The 15,130-nt window shown below is 42.7% G+C and overlaps 1 protein-coding gene across 1 annotated transcript; it reads left to right on the plus strand.

Annotated features, from left to right (window-relative positions):
- Positions 1-10,258: 10,258 nt before the first annotated feature.
- Positions 10,259-14,114, plus strand: gja10a (gap junction protein alpha 10 a; the record flags this gene model as incomplete). Its single annotated transcript, XM_083634334.1, has 3 exons — positions 10,259-10,501; positions 11,256-12,455; positions 14,076-14,114. 3 exons carry the CDS (start codon positions 10,259-10,261, stop codon positions 14,112-14,114), a joined length of 1,482 nt encoding a protein of 493 aa, XP_083490460.1.
- Positions 14,115-15,130: the final 1,016 nt, after the last annotated feature.

Raw genomic sequence — 15,130 nt, forward strand, 5'->3', positions numbered from 1 at the left:
CGCCATGGAAACCACAGGCCCTGCAGGCACGCTCAAGCACCCAGGCTCTCAAATCAAACCAGTATGTGCTATTGCTTTACTCCCCACTGCTATTGCAGGGTACTTTGTGGGGCTAAGTTGAGCAGATATGTGTCAGAACTCAATATTGTTGATTCTCAACTCATGGGTAAGCTCAAGTGAACAAAACCCTGGAAACACTGGAATAGTTTGTTAGGCCGTGCATGTTTTGTTGTAAAATATATTTTTGACTTATGGCAATGCAGTATAATTGTGCAATGTTGATCTATAGTAAATGTAGATTGAGCTGCCTTGCCCTATATTCAGTACTTCACACTTTAGAGAACAGAACCAATGTAGGCAAAAAATTGCATGCAATGCAAAAATCTACATAACAGATGATCTGCATACATTAGACCAGTGGTTCCCAAACTTCTTTGGCTTGTGACCCTATTTTGACGTCACAAAAATATAGGGACCCGAGACATTTCAAATTCCAGTAGACCATCGATAATATCATCAGTGACATTGTCAGTGATGTCACATAAAGCTTCTTTTCCCCCGCAGAATTCTGAATTTAATCTGAGAATTCTGACTTTAATCTAGAAATTCTGACTTTTTTCCTCAAAATTCTGACAGTAACTTTGAATTCTGACTTTAATCTCAGAATTCTGACTTTATTCTTAGAATCATGATTTTAAGTTATAATCTAAAAGATTGTAATAAAAAAAAAGTGTCACTCACAATGTTGATTGAGGCTATGTCCATTTGGATGAAGCCTTTGCAGTATATAGTGACATTACACTGTTTGGATCTCACCTGCAATTACCACCGACTGCCATAGGTGTCACCCAAGAGAACAAAACTGAAATCTTAGAGATTATCACTTTAAACTCAAAACAAAAACAACAACAAAAAATCGCAAGTCACCCTAATCATCTTCGGTAATATTAAATTGTGTGTGGTTTAAAAAAAGAAGAAAGAAAATACTTTTGTTTTGTTGTGTTTTTATTTCAGGCGACCCTATTTGAATTCCTGGCGACCCCACTTAGGGTCGCGACCCTAAGTTTGGGAACCACTGCAAATATTCTGTTACATAGTGTTGCATAATGTGATGTGCAATGCACAGTGTGTTGGATTGAATTTTAACATCATGTTGCCCCCTTTGTGTGGTAGGAACAAATCAATCAAACAATCAATCAACAATTACTTATTAATGACCAACACACAACCGAGGTCAGTGGAATTTGCTTTCGGTACAGCATGGCTAAGCTCAGTTCAACAGTGTCAGTAACATCAAACATAGACAGATAACAGCATCACACATGACTGGCACCACAGGCAATATACAGATTACCACAAGACACAAATCACAGACAATATTTTCAAGATTGACACAAGAGTCTTAAAGTGCAGGTACATCGGAGTGTGTGTGTGTGTGTGTGTGTGTGTGTGTGGGGGGGGGATCTATAGCGCCTCCTAGAGGGCATCAGTTGGAACTTGGAACAGGGGGTGAGCGGGGTCAGAGATCCACCCTTTTTGATTGTGTGTTTGAGGTTGGATGATTTATTGACTATGCACTGCATTTTCCTTTGCGCGAGTGACTGGCCATGATGCTGTACCAGACAGGGTGCTAGACAGTCACCCTGAACATGCATGATGCACATGGAGACACACACACACACACACACACACACACACACACACACACACACACACACACACACACACACACACACACACACACACACACACACACACACACACACACACACACACACAGAGAGCTCTCCACTGACCTCTGCAGAGATATGGGCAGGGGGTTATGAGAGAGAAAGCCATAGACAGCTGATCTTTTACTGACATGGGAATTTGTTATTGTTCTGTGTGTCTTGGCTGCCACCAGGCTATGCACTGAAGGAACAAACACCACATTGACTCTGTATGGGATCTGGGCGGCTTTAGCTCAGGAGGTAGAGCGGGTCGGCCAATGACGCAAGGGTTGGCGGTTCGATCCCCGCTCCCTCCCAGCTGCTGTCGTTGTGTCCTTGGGCAAGACACTTAACCCTCCTTGCTCCCAATGGTGTGTAGGCACCCTGCGTGGCAGCCTGCCGCCATCGGTGTATGAATGGGTGAATGTAGACTATCTACTGATTGTAAAGCGCTTTGGATAAAAGCGCTATATAAATGCAGGCCATTTACCATTTACCATATCTGTCTAATATCTGTGTTGGACCTGGCTGTGGAGATGATTGTGGATTACAGAAGGAACACAGCCCCACCTTCCCCCATCACCCTGGGTGACTCACCGGTCACCGTGGAGTCCTTCCGCTTCCTGGGGACGATCATCAGTCACGACCTAAAATGGGAGCTGAACATCAGAGCTCTCACCAAGAAGGATGTACTTTGTGCGGCAGCTGAAGAAATTCAAAGTGCCAAAGGCCACGATGGTGCACTTCTACACCTCCATCGTTGAGTCCATCCTCATCATCACCGTCTGGTATGCTGCTGCCACTCTCAAAGACATTAACAGACTTCAGCGCATCATCCGCTGCGCTGAAGATAATCGGATGCAACCTGCCATCCCTCCACGATCTGCATGCAGCCAGGACACTGAAGCGGTCTCGCAAGATCATGGCTGACCCCTCCCACCCTGGCCACAAACTCTTTAAGACATTAAGACACTCCCAGAGACTGAGGTCTGCCAAGACCAGAACCACCTGCCACAAGACCAGCTTCTTCCCAACCGCCATCAGCCTCACCAACAAGGCCCGGAAACCCCTTCCACCAAGGACCTTGCCAACAGCATCAACCCCCCCCCCCCCCCCATCACAAACCCACTACCTCCTCCTAAACTCAGCTGAACCTTCCCCCCCCCATAAAACTGTAACTCATATCTAATGCATGTTTAACTGGGCTGTAAATTCATGTAAATTCACTGCTTATTTAATGCATATTTAACATAGACTGTAAATCTCATGTAAATTCACTGCCTATTTAACTTAGTCTGTAAATCTCATGTAAATTCAAAGTAAATTCATATTTATTATCCGCGGAACACTCCTCCAATCATGTACATATTGTATATAGATTTACTCGATTTGATTGCACTTGTAACTTTGTGATTGTCTTTAGTTATCTTCCTACTTCTTATCTCTGTATATTGATGTGACCGCTACGCTGCATACAGACACTAAGACAAATTCCTCATGTAACTTGCACACTGTGGCAATAAAAGTGATTCTGATTCTGATTCTGACTGTCTGTAGCAGCCACTATGGATTCCAGTCCTTGCTCTGGATGTCTTTGCAGTCTGTTAAAGGTTTCGCATCAACATCAATTGGCCGGCCGCCCGCAGAGCAGATTCTGGGCTTCTGGGTCCAGCTAGGTCCCTGGAAGCTGTTTCTGGATGACACTTGGGTGATGACATCATCACTGCGTCGATGACCTCACAATGCTGCCAGTGACATCATGTGAGATGTGATGTTCTTGCCGATGATGTCATAGTCAAGTATGACATCATCACAATGGGAATGTCACCATCTCCGATGACATCACAATAGGATCTGTGACATCATCGGCAGTGTGCGAGCAAGGACTATAGCTCCAGGACCAGTGCAGAGCTGTGTTGTTGGTCCATGGGTTCGATATTCAGGATTAGAGAAGAGGACAACCAGTATGAATGGAACAGGAACCCAAGGTGCTCCAGCCCAAGACAACTTGGGAGGTGCTGGTCAACATCCAGTTGGCCAGCGGGTTATGGGAGAGATGGACCTCCGACATACTTTTACAAGTATGCCTGCGACATTGCGAGCTTCGAGACCTGAGCCAGGTTCATACCTGAACCCTGAATGCGAACAAGAGTTTGGGTCTTTCAAACCCGTAATGAACTCTACAACACTGTTTGGGTCTTTCAAACCCGTAATGAACTGTACAACACTGTGCGTTTATGTAGATCAGCCTGTAGGAGGTGCCATGTTGCTCTGGCATGTTAAAGACCCACGCTCAGACTGTCAGGTAGAGACAGAAACACAGGTGCTGATCCTGCTGAGCTGTTTGCTTCTCAGCTTCTGATTTCTACAAGTGTTCAATCCGACAGTGATGACAACAACAAGCATAAAGCGTGAGACAGTTTGGATTTGAACCAGGGACCACTACACACCAAACAGCTGTTTACCTGACTGAGCTAGATTCACTGTCTGTGAAGTCTCCTTCATCAGCTTATTTATGTATATCTGTGTCCAAACTACTGAAGATACAGAAACATCACTGCCGCTAGTCAGCAGCTGAATGTTTCTGAAGCCAGAGTCTGAGGCAGGGATTGAACACACAACTTTCTGCACCACCTCCACATGTTTATCTGGGTGAGCTTTAGCCCACTTCCTCTTGTAGTGTTTTCATATTGTAGCTTTAAACCTTGATCTGTGACTGTTGAAGTAGGTCTGACATAAAGGAGATAAGAGGAATATGAGCATGTGATTTGAAAAAGAAGGTTGTGCTTCACAATTAGGAAGTTCTTTACAGGACCTAAGTGCCTGAAAATCTTCAGGAAAGTATCCTGCAGTCTTTGATACAGTATATTACCTGGACCAGATCTTGCCAGGTCCTAAATTGGCTGGGATCCAGTCAGTGGCATGTCCAGACTTTTTTTTTACCAGGGTGGCACAAGTGGGGCACAGACTTATGAAGGGGTGGCCAGGAAGGGACCCTTCCTGGCCAAGAAAATTTGATGTTAGCCAAAAAACACATGCACTCGCTCGCACTGTGCACGCACACAGCACACGTCAGAATAGCGTTAATTTACCATGTTCGTCCCAACTAGACTACATATATCTACTTTAATTCGTAACATTACAGTGTCTTACGTTCCTGTGTTTAAAGCATAATTTAAGACTAACTGTGACTGACTGGTAGCAGTGCTGCTGGCTGCTCTGTCCTGCTGTGCAGTTTTTAATTTCTTTGTTTTGATGGAGAAGAAATCCTCAATGTTCTGATTTCTTTTCATACTGTAATAGTCACATGAAGATATACTGTATGTCACTTTATATCTCTTGCACAATAGATTTCCTTGTGCATGCATGGATACATTTGACATGCTCACATCAGGCCTACAAAGTTACACAAGACAGATTTACATAGCCAGCATTAGTGACGACAGGTTTGTTCATGTTAGCAGCTAGCAAGCTGAGATGAAAAGTGAAAACACACCTGCTGCACCACATTATCACGTAGCCTAGCACACAGGTTTATTGTCCGTTTACTCTGTTAGTAGCCTAGGCTTAGTTTTAAAGACAGGGTGAAGTTTCAAGCCTACCGTAACATGTCATGATATTTTTTTTAGCGAGGGTGCTTAATTTCAAAGTGAAAATCTCCGTGTTTGTTGGCAGGTATGTTGTCTTTCTTTAAACCACTGGCACAGTAGCTATGTCATGTGTATCAAAGAGTCTACTCACGCATGCCAATAAATAAATAGCATATAGGAGACACCTGGTCCATGTAGCCGCCAGGAAACAGACAGAGGACGCTTCACTTCAATCTTCTTCACAAGACAAGACAACGTTGGTTTAGCATTAGTTGACTGCTGCTCAGCTGCTGCCAAATCTACAAATCAAGATCTTCTTCTCTGGGGCTTTCGGCAGGCTAGACACTACTATGGCTCATTACTGCCTCTCAGGTTTAAGACTGGATTGTGCCTATACACGGGCCCCGTTCCAATACCCATACTTCCATACTATTTAGTAGGCAAAAAAAGAATTAGTATGTCCCAATACATAGTATGTCAGATGCAGTATGCCAAGAGTATCAGGATGTTGTACTACATCAGCTCCTATTTCGGAGTATGCATTGATGCATGCTGCTCCAGCCAAACTTCCCCACAATCCTTTGCGCAGCGGAAGTTCTTCTTCTTCTAATGTTTTATGGCGGTTGGCAAACAACTTTTTGTGGATTGCCGCCACCTACTGGAGTTACGTCACACTGACTGAGCTGCGTGTATAATCCATGCCCACCTCCATGACGCCGTGAACACGTCAATAACTATGATAAAAACACTGACAGAAATATGCACGTTATTATACTGTTAAGAATGAGACTGCATGTAAGTATCATCACATCAGTTTATTAGAAACAACAACATACATTACAATATAACAGCAATTTGATTGTCTGTTCCAATTTTGTAAATGCTTAGTCTGAATTTTTTGTATAATGTACTGTTTGTTATTGCCAAACTTTGTTTATTGAAAAAAAAAAAAAAAAAAAAAAAAAAATCAAATGTGGCGCTGTGGACGTCGGCGGACGTCAGGAAGCTCACGTGACGACAGATGTAGTGTGTCCCAATAGTATGCATTTTGCATGCATGCTACACACTACAATCCATACTTTGTGAGGGCAGCGGCAGTACATACTACAAGAAAGAAGTACAAGTATGGGTATTGGAACGCAGCTCTGGTTTACTGACTGGGCAGAGAGCCAATCATATGGGGTGGCCAATCAGATTCTAGGGGTGGCCCGCGCCACCCCAGGCCACTCCCTAGACACGCCCCTGGATCCAGTAGATATGGATGCTGATTGATTTGTGTGACGCCACAAAACTTTTTCTCAAGTCAGGAAGTGGATCATGGGTGTGTGGTAAACAGGCCATTGTTCAGAGGGCATAATGAGATAAGCCGTGCCTCTGTTCCATCTGTGAGCTTCTGTCAGCTGTTTTGACTCTGATCGTTTTGCCTCCAGTTTGGATCTCCTTATCAGTTTCTCATCTTGCTGCTGATTCCTCTGATCCATGTCTACTGCAAAGGCTATTCCAGCTCCAAGGACCATGTGCTAAACTGAGAGACTGCTGGTTCCACTACAAGCCTTGACAAGTGGCAAGTCTAAGGACCAGAGGGAGATGTTTCACTGGTGTTTTATCATTTCCCTCCATGCTTCTAGTTGATGTGCACAGTGCAGATGCAGATGATCGAATGGCCAGAAGCAAACAATGCCAAAGTTTTAAATAAACAGCAAAGCAGGACAACAATTGAACTAAACAAAGGTCATCTAATAAATCTCAGTCTCATTATCAGGAATGAAAACACCAAAGTACCTCGACACCAGGGTACAGCTGCAGTTTACTGAGCTAACAGATTTGATAGACCCAAACATTTGTTATTTTTCTATTATGAAATGGTGTTTGCTTTTAACAGTGAACTGAGTGCCATTCTTAATAAAGTATCTAGTGTAAAGACAAAAGAGGTCTTGTAACAAAGCAGCACCCTGGATGAAGAACAATATTCTTAGTGACCTAAAATGATCCTGCAGGAAAGCAGAAAGAACATGGAGAAGAATCAAACTACATGTTCACCACCATGCTCTATACGAGGGATCAGCCGAGCAGCTGTGTGGTTTACATTTTAAAAACTGCGACACGACATGCTATACATCAAACTCTTGACCTACTTCTGCTCTCACTCAGAATGTCAAAATATAAGCGATGCCATGTATAGTTTTTGAGATATTAACGTTTGTTTGGCACACAACTCATACTATTAACTGCAGCTGATTCAAATTGTTTACTCAAGTAAAAAAAAAAGAAAAAAAGTACATGACTCTAAAATGTACTCAAAAGTATAAAAGTAAAAAGTGTTTCTACTGGCTGTTTCTGTGCAAAGCTAACTGAAACTTACATCATATTAATATAATTCAAAGACTATCAAACTTAAAAGATCCCATTTAGCTAGGTTACATCTATACGTTATAGGGCACCAAAGGCAGGCACTGTGAAAAAGATGAACCGTAAACAAGTATCTCTTCTCTCTGGCTGATATATCGATGGGGTCAGAGGCCACTGGTTCGAGCTGGCGCTGCTGGTGTGGGGAGGGGGGGGGGGGGGGGGGGGGGCACGCCAATTGCCTGGCGAGAGGTGCCATGGGGCATTGTCCCGTCAGGGGACGATCAATGATCACACGTGACCCCTGCATGCAACACACGGGAGAGCACAGCACTCCCACCAACCACATCACAGAGAGAGAGGGAGAGAGAGACACACACAGAGACAGAGACATAGAGAGACATAAAGAGACAGACAGAGAGAGAGTGTGAGGGAGAGGGATGTAGATTGGCTTTTGGGACTGGCACAAGGGGACTGCAACCTCCAATTTCCTCCATGGGGTAATAATCATACCAAGCTGGGGATTTTCTGGGATGCTTTTGTCAAAGTAAACATGGACTCCATCAAGAGGCCAAGAGAGAAGCCATTGCTATGTAAGTGTTGTTGTTCTGTGAGCTGTTGAAATAACTGATTCATTGGATGGAGCTATTTGCTGTTACATCATGCTCGCCAAGTACGACGCTGCAACAAATGACATTCAAATAAACTAGCTGATGATGTGAACAGTAATGGAAAATATTGGACTTCCATTACTGTATGCCACTATGGTTTTTATACCTTGTTCTGAAAAGACAGTAGAGCCTTATTCTGAAGTCGGTTTTAAATTAGTACTCCGCCACTAGGGGAAACTTAGACTATGTTTTGTGATTTATATTTGCATGGTTAACAGACACTTAAATGCAACCCTTTGTGATAGTACTCTGCCATTTTCTTTTGTATCTTAGGCGAATATCATTTTACAACTCTAAGCAGATTATAGAATACCACAGGGATGACATATTTTTTATGCCAACCCAGAAGTCCCTGCCTGCACTTCCTGCTTCCTTCCTCTAAAACTCAATGGGATTTTTGTATGGGAATGTTTGTTAAATGCTTGAAATAAGTAGCCTGGTAAAACAGCCGGTCAGGTGAACTCACATTTCATTTCGTTCTACCAGACTGTCTGGCCTCAAGCCCTGGGAGGGTATTTGCAGAAATTGCAAGCGTTCTAGCCAATCAGCGACCCGCCTCGTAGTTGACATCGTAACCGGCCAATCAGGAATGCCGCTAGCAAAACAATAATGGCTGCCTTGAGGACTAATGTCAACGTTCGCCGAGTTTAAACAGCCATAAAGTGCAGTTATTGCAGAAATAGACTTAATAACAACAATTAAACAAGTACAGGAGTATCGCCGCAACAGCGGAGTTTCTCGGCAGAAAATATGTTTTTGCCGTTCTCCCGAGTGGATTTGGGTTTGACTGGATCCAACGCTGATTGGCTGAAGGAGTTGTCTGTCAAGGCAAGTACACACGCCCAACTTCCACACACTGCAAACACTGGGTGAAAGCTTAAGGCCAGACGGTCTGGTAGAACTAAATGAAATGTGAGTTCACGTGACCGGCTGGTTTACCAGGCTATGAAATAAGCTCTGTGGTTAACAAAAAGGTGGTGAGACGGCAAACTTCGAGTTCAGCAAGATATTCTTCATAAATGAGGACCACATTTATGACTTTTCAGAAAAAGCTTCAAAAGTCATAAATGTTTAGTTTTAGTTTAGTTTAGTTTATTTAGTTTATTTTGAACATGTTGTTAAAAAAAGACAAATAAAAACATGTACATTTAAGTACATTCAAGAAACAAAACAAACAAAATCAAATGATCAAGCATATCTTTCAAGAAAGAAAAATCCAGTACATAATTCAAATGAAGATTTCCATGTTCAAAAAGGAGTAGGAAGAAGTTCAAAAACTTATCTAGTCCTACCCCCTTTTTCTATTATTATTTTTTTTTTCTTAATTTTTTTTTTTATTTATTTTGTTAATCTTAAGTAATATAGTGTAGTTTAGTAAATAATATATAATACAATAACATAAATATTATTTATATAGCTATGTATATGTGCATACATACCTGTACACATACATATAAGTACACACAAATATACATACATTTCAGCTGTCCCTGTGTGTGGTCCTCATTTCTGAAGATTATTTTGCTGAACATGAATTTCACAGTTTCATAAACTTTTGTTAACCACATTTCAGGCATTCAACCAAAATTCACATACAAAAAATCCCATTGACTTTTACACGGTGGAACCGGAAGAGCTAACATCCAGGTCTTCCGGACTCATTCCTGCAGTGTTGAAATGAAAGCAGAAGAACTAGGAGCTACTGTAAGAGTTGATCTATATGTGCTGAACTCAAAGCAGAAGAAGTAGGAGCTACTGTAAGAGCTGATCTATATGTGCTGAACTCAAAGCAGAAGAAGTAGGAGCTACTGTAAGAGTTGATCTATATGTGCTGAACTCAAAGCAGAAGAAGTAGGAGCTACTGTGAGAGCTGATCCATATGTGCTGCGTATGTCTGTCACAGCCTGAGGACATGTGGCAGTGAAGCGGCGAGCAGCTGACCATGGGTGACTGGAAGCTGCTGGGCAGCATCCTAGAAGAGGTCCACATTCACTCCACTATGGTGGGCCAGATATGGCTGACCATACTGTTCATCTTCCGCATGCTGGTCCTGGGAGCGGCTGCCGAGGACGTATGGGAGGACGAACAGGTCGAGTTCATCTGCAACACTGACCAGCCCGGCTGCAAGGCCGTGTGTTATGACCGCGCCTTCCCCATCTCCCTCATCCGCTTCTGGGTCCTGCAGGTAGGGCTGGGCTGGGGTTTGAGACCCGTTATCCATCAAGAATTCTTCAAAACCGAAAATCAGTAAGGTCTGAGCTTATCGATACTCCTATCAGGACTTTATAATGTTATGTCTTGACAGCTTTATAATGTTATGTCTTGACAGATGAGAGTCATGTAATTTACCCCAAATCACTGGTGCACAAACATACATTGATTAAATATGAATTAAATGTTCTTATAAACAGACTAGTGGGCTACATTATTTTCCGTACCTTGACATGTTTCTACTGACTCCTTGCAGTCCTCCTCAGAAGCATTGCTGTCATGTGATCTTACTGTGATGTGTCCTGTCAGCTGGTTTATATAGGTTTGGCCATCCTACCTGGAGTGGTACAGTAGGATGACCATGCCGATAGCCGATGGCCGATAGCAGTCAAAACTAGTCTGTTTATAAGACCATTTAAGCAATTTCGAATAAAGTTAGACTAAATGAAACTTTTTGGACTACGATTCAAGTTTTTGAATGTTTTAAATTTGAACAATCGAATTGCCTGCCAACTGCCATTAAACTAAACAAAGAAGACTTTAATTGCCTCACCAGGATACGTAAATGCCATTCTGTTCCAAAATCAAACTCGTCTTTCCACCAAAATAATCGATAGTATAGTAGTATAAAGTATCGATAGTGGTATTGATATAACTCGGATCGTTAAGCACTCTCAAAAATGGTATCAATATCAATAAAGATTAATGATCCCCATCCCTACCTGCAGGTCATCTTTGTGTCCGCACCTTCACTTTTCTACATGGGCCATGCCCTCTACAGCATCCGAGCCCTGGAGAAGGACCGCCGCAGGAGACGGGCCCAGCTGAGGGAGGAGCTGGGTGAGGCAGAGGTGGAGATGAACGAACACAAGCGCATGGAGAGGGACCTGAGGAGGCTGGACGAGCAGAAGCGGGTGAGGAAGGCTCCCCTGAGAGGCTCTCTACTGAGAACCTACATCATCCATATCCTTACGCGCTCAGGGGTGGAGGTGTGCTTCATCCTGGGCCAGTACATCCTCTATGGAGTCCGCCTGGAGCCACTCTATAAATGTGAGAGGCTGCCTTGCCCCAACAGTGTAGACTGTTACATCTCCAGGCCCACAGAGAAGACCATCTTCATGGTCTTCATGATTGTCATTGCTGGTGTGTCGCTTCTCCTCAACATTCTGGAAATATCCCACCTGGGCATCAGGAAAATCAAACAGACACTATATGGGGAAAAGAATACTGATGAAGACAGTTTGATAGATAAGTCAACGAGGAAGACATCCTTACAGCACCTTTGTGTCATGAGCAATGTGTCACCTCACAATGAGCCTTTAACTCAAAGCATCTTAAAGGTCACTCCAGAGGCAGACCTGAAGCTTCCTCTTTACTGTGTTGGGCTCAAAGCAGACCAGGAGGTACCAAGGCACAACAGCCTGGCACATCACAATCAGACCAACTGCACCTACCCCCAGCCTAGGATGTCCACACAGCCACCCAGGACTGGCCAGAACTATGCCATCCAAACCCATGACGATCCAGTGATCCACACAGCCATGGCAGACCACCACCACCATCCAGCCTGGGCTGCTGCCCTGCCCAATGTGGAGGGAGGTCCAACGAACCAGGCTCATCACGAGGATGTCCATCGAGTAGAACACCCTCAACCTAGCCATATGGAAACTCTGGTGTCCAGAACCTTCAGGTCCAGTATTGTCAGGGAGCTGGAAGCGGATGACCCAAAGGACTCATTGGGCAGTGTTGTCCTGCTCTCCAACCCCAGGAAAACCAGCTTCATGGTCAGGCTGCCGTCCGAGACCATGTCCACCATCAGTGGCTCCACGAGCCCATCCATACATAGCTCAGAGGAGTCTGATGAGCTGGGCTCACTGCAGGGAGACATGCTGATGATGCCACCTCCTGGAGGACGCAGAATGTCAATGGTATGTAAAGAGCAGCTTTCATGTATCAGATTTCATTTTCAAACGTTTTGTGAAACTGTTATTTGAGCCAAATAACAAATGACATAGATGTTGCAATAACATAACTCCATGTTTTAGCAGTGGCCAGAACACAGCACAATGTTCTAGTAGAGGCCAAACCATGCTGGAGGAGTGAAGGGGGAAACATCCAGTTAGCATCAATTCAAACAGGACTTGCTGCAGAGAGAAAACATATAAACCAGAAAGATAGAAGAAAGCAGAAGAGAAGACTCAAGCTAGGGAAGGGTGAGAGAGAGAGAGAGAGAGAGAGAGAGAGAGAGAGAGAGAGAGAGAGGGAGAGAGAGAGAGAGAGAGGGGGGGGGGGAGAGAGAGAGAGAGGGAGAGAGAGAGAGAGAGAGAGAGAGAGAGGGGGGGGGGAGGGGGAGAGAGAGAGGGAGAGAGAGAGAGAGAGAGAGAGAGAGAGAGAGAGAGAGATCTGGATGAAGCCAAGTTATGAGTTGGCAGCTTTAACACTGGCCTGTCCATTCAGTGGAAATGAGGAAAGAAATCAAATTGCTAATGAGGTTATTTCAGATTAACACCCCATAATTTTGACATGAGGCCAAACAAATAAATAGCTATTTGAAGATGAAAACCACATGAGGGAAACAATAAGAAACTATACCTAAGAAGAAATTTGAAAACAGAGCAGGCAGAGCAGGTGGAAACATACAATTGAATTTCCAAATTACTATTAAAAGGCAATGAAATCAGATAGATATTAGAATCTCTAAATTATCTGCAATCAAAGTATCACCTAGTCCTATGAATGTGTAAACAATGACAATTTGTAACAATGAAAATGAAAATGGTATATTAGACAATGATTAACAATAAAATTGATAATTTTATATTAGATGGTTCATAAAAAATATGATTGTGTTACTGCTTAAATATAAACTCATGATAACATCAAGGTTATAATAGTTTTGGATTTTTTCATTAGTTTTTATTTTTATTAGTTTTGACTTTGTGTTTTCAATTTCAGTTTAGTTTTCATTAGTTTTTAAGGTGGGTTTGATCGTTTAGTTTAGTTTTTAGTTTTTGAAAATGCTTAGTTTTAGTTTAGTTTTTATTAGTTTCAGTGTTAGTTTTAGTCTTTTTTTGCCCCTTTCCTATTTTTTTTTGTAATATGGGGTGTGTCAGGGGTGAGATTCAAAAGGGTCATAAAATATGATAGATCTAGGAAAATAGATTTCATCTCCACTCAAAATATAGGCTTATTATGTATGAAATACTGTAAACTGACAAAGACTAAAACTAAGGACATTTTCTCTTCAATTTTATTTTATTTTAGTTAGTTTTGTAAACACACAATACCGTTTCAGTTAGTTATCGTTTTTTTGTAAAGCTTAGTTTTTATTTTTATTTCAGTTTATTTCATGTTTTTTCAATTCTAGTTTTCGTTTTTTCGTTAGTTTTCGTTAACTATAATAACCTTGGATAACATGCATAAAATACATAATGCTCCTGTTACAGAAAAGCTCATTTGTGTGTGTGTGTTTATTCCTTGAGTTACGTGTATTATTGTCCAATAGCAGCAATAATCTAAGTTGAAGCTTTTTTTGTGGTCTTTCTCAGAGTATGTTCCTGGATATATCTTCTATAATGAAAAAGTGAAGAGAGGAGGTAGCATCGTGGCCAGGAGCTCTGATGCAGAGAAGAATCTATATCTGCAACCACCAACATTGATCAAGTCACATGGAGCAGCCAAACATTCAGCCATCGTGAGACAGACTCAGCCAAACACAAATGTTTGGGATTCCAAGCACCTTAAAACGCCCATAACTATTGTGATTTATGTGGGTACTGGGGAAGAAAAAAGATTGTATCATTTTATGGACAGTTTTCCATGTAGGTTGAATGTTGAAGATTGTGCAGAACAAAGACCATGGATTATGATGTTTGTAACTTTAAAAATGTAAAACATTTTCTAAGTCAAAGACTTGTATAGGAACTGTGTATTTGTAGTAATTTATATACAGTCATTTCATGAAATTATATTCTTTATATTATTCAAATTAAATGCTTCTTAAAGGGGCTATGTGTAATGTTGTACTCTTACTGACACCGGTGGCCGTTAGAGAAACTGCAGTCCGCTGTGCTCATGCTGGTGCGTGCTCGCAGGAGCAGCACAGCAGCTGCCTGGCCAAAACAGTGACAGCATGGACCTGCCATCCGTTGCTTCTTAACCAGCCAAACCAATTTATTGTCCAGTTCAACCCCGGGACTGCTGGCTTTCTGGATGAATGAGTGGACATGATTGTGGCGTGGTCACGTTTTGGCTTGCGTTGGCTGTTTGGAAGTGGATCGCATAACGTTAGTATGAGCAGCGGCCTGCTTCCCCTGGGGCTGGTGTGAGCTGGAACGCCACCAAATGTGTTTCTGGCACCCGAACAGGGACTTGATCGGTTACTGCAACCAAACAATGTTCCAAAAGCATAACATTAGTAATGTTGTGACTGTTACATTATCCACACAAGACGGTATTGGATGAATTAGCGGGGCTTCTGGCTGGTAAATTGATTAGGTGTTGTCCGTGTTAGCAAGCAAGCTTATGTTATCAACAGCCAGGTAAAACCACAATATTTGTCAGTCATTTTGTGCATCACTTTTGGCACCGCACCAGCCAGCCG

This window comes from Poromitra crassiceps (assembly GCF_964638095.1).
Source record: "Poromitra crassiceps genome assembly, chromosome: 3".
Taxonomy (NCBI): Eukaryota; Metazoa; Chordata; class Actinopteri; order Beryciformes; family Melamphaidae; genus Poromitra; species Poromitra crassiceps.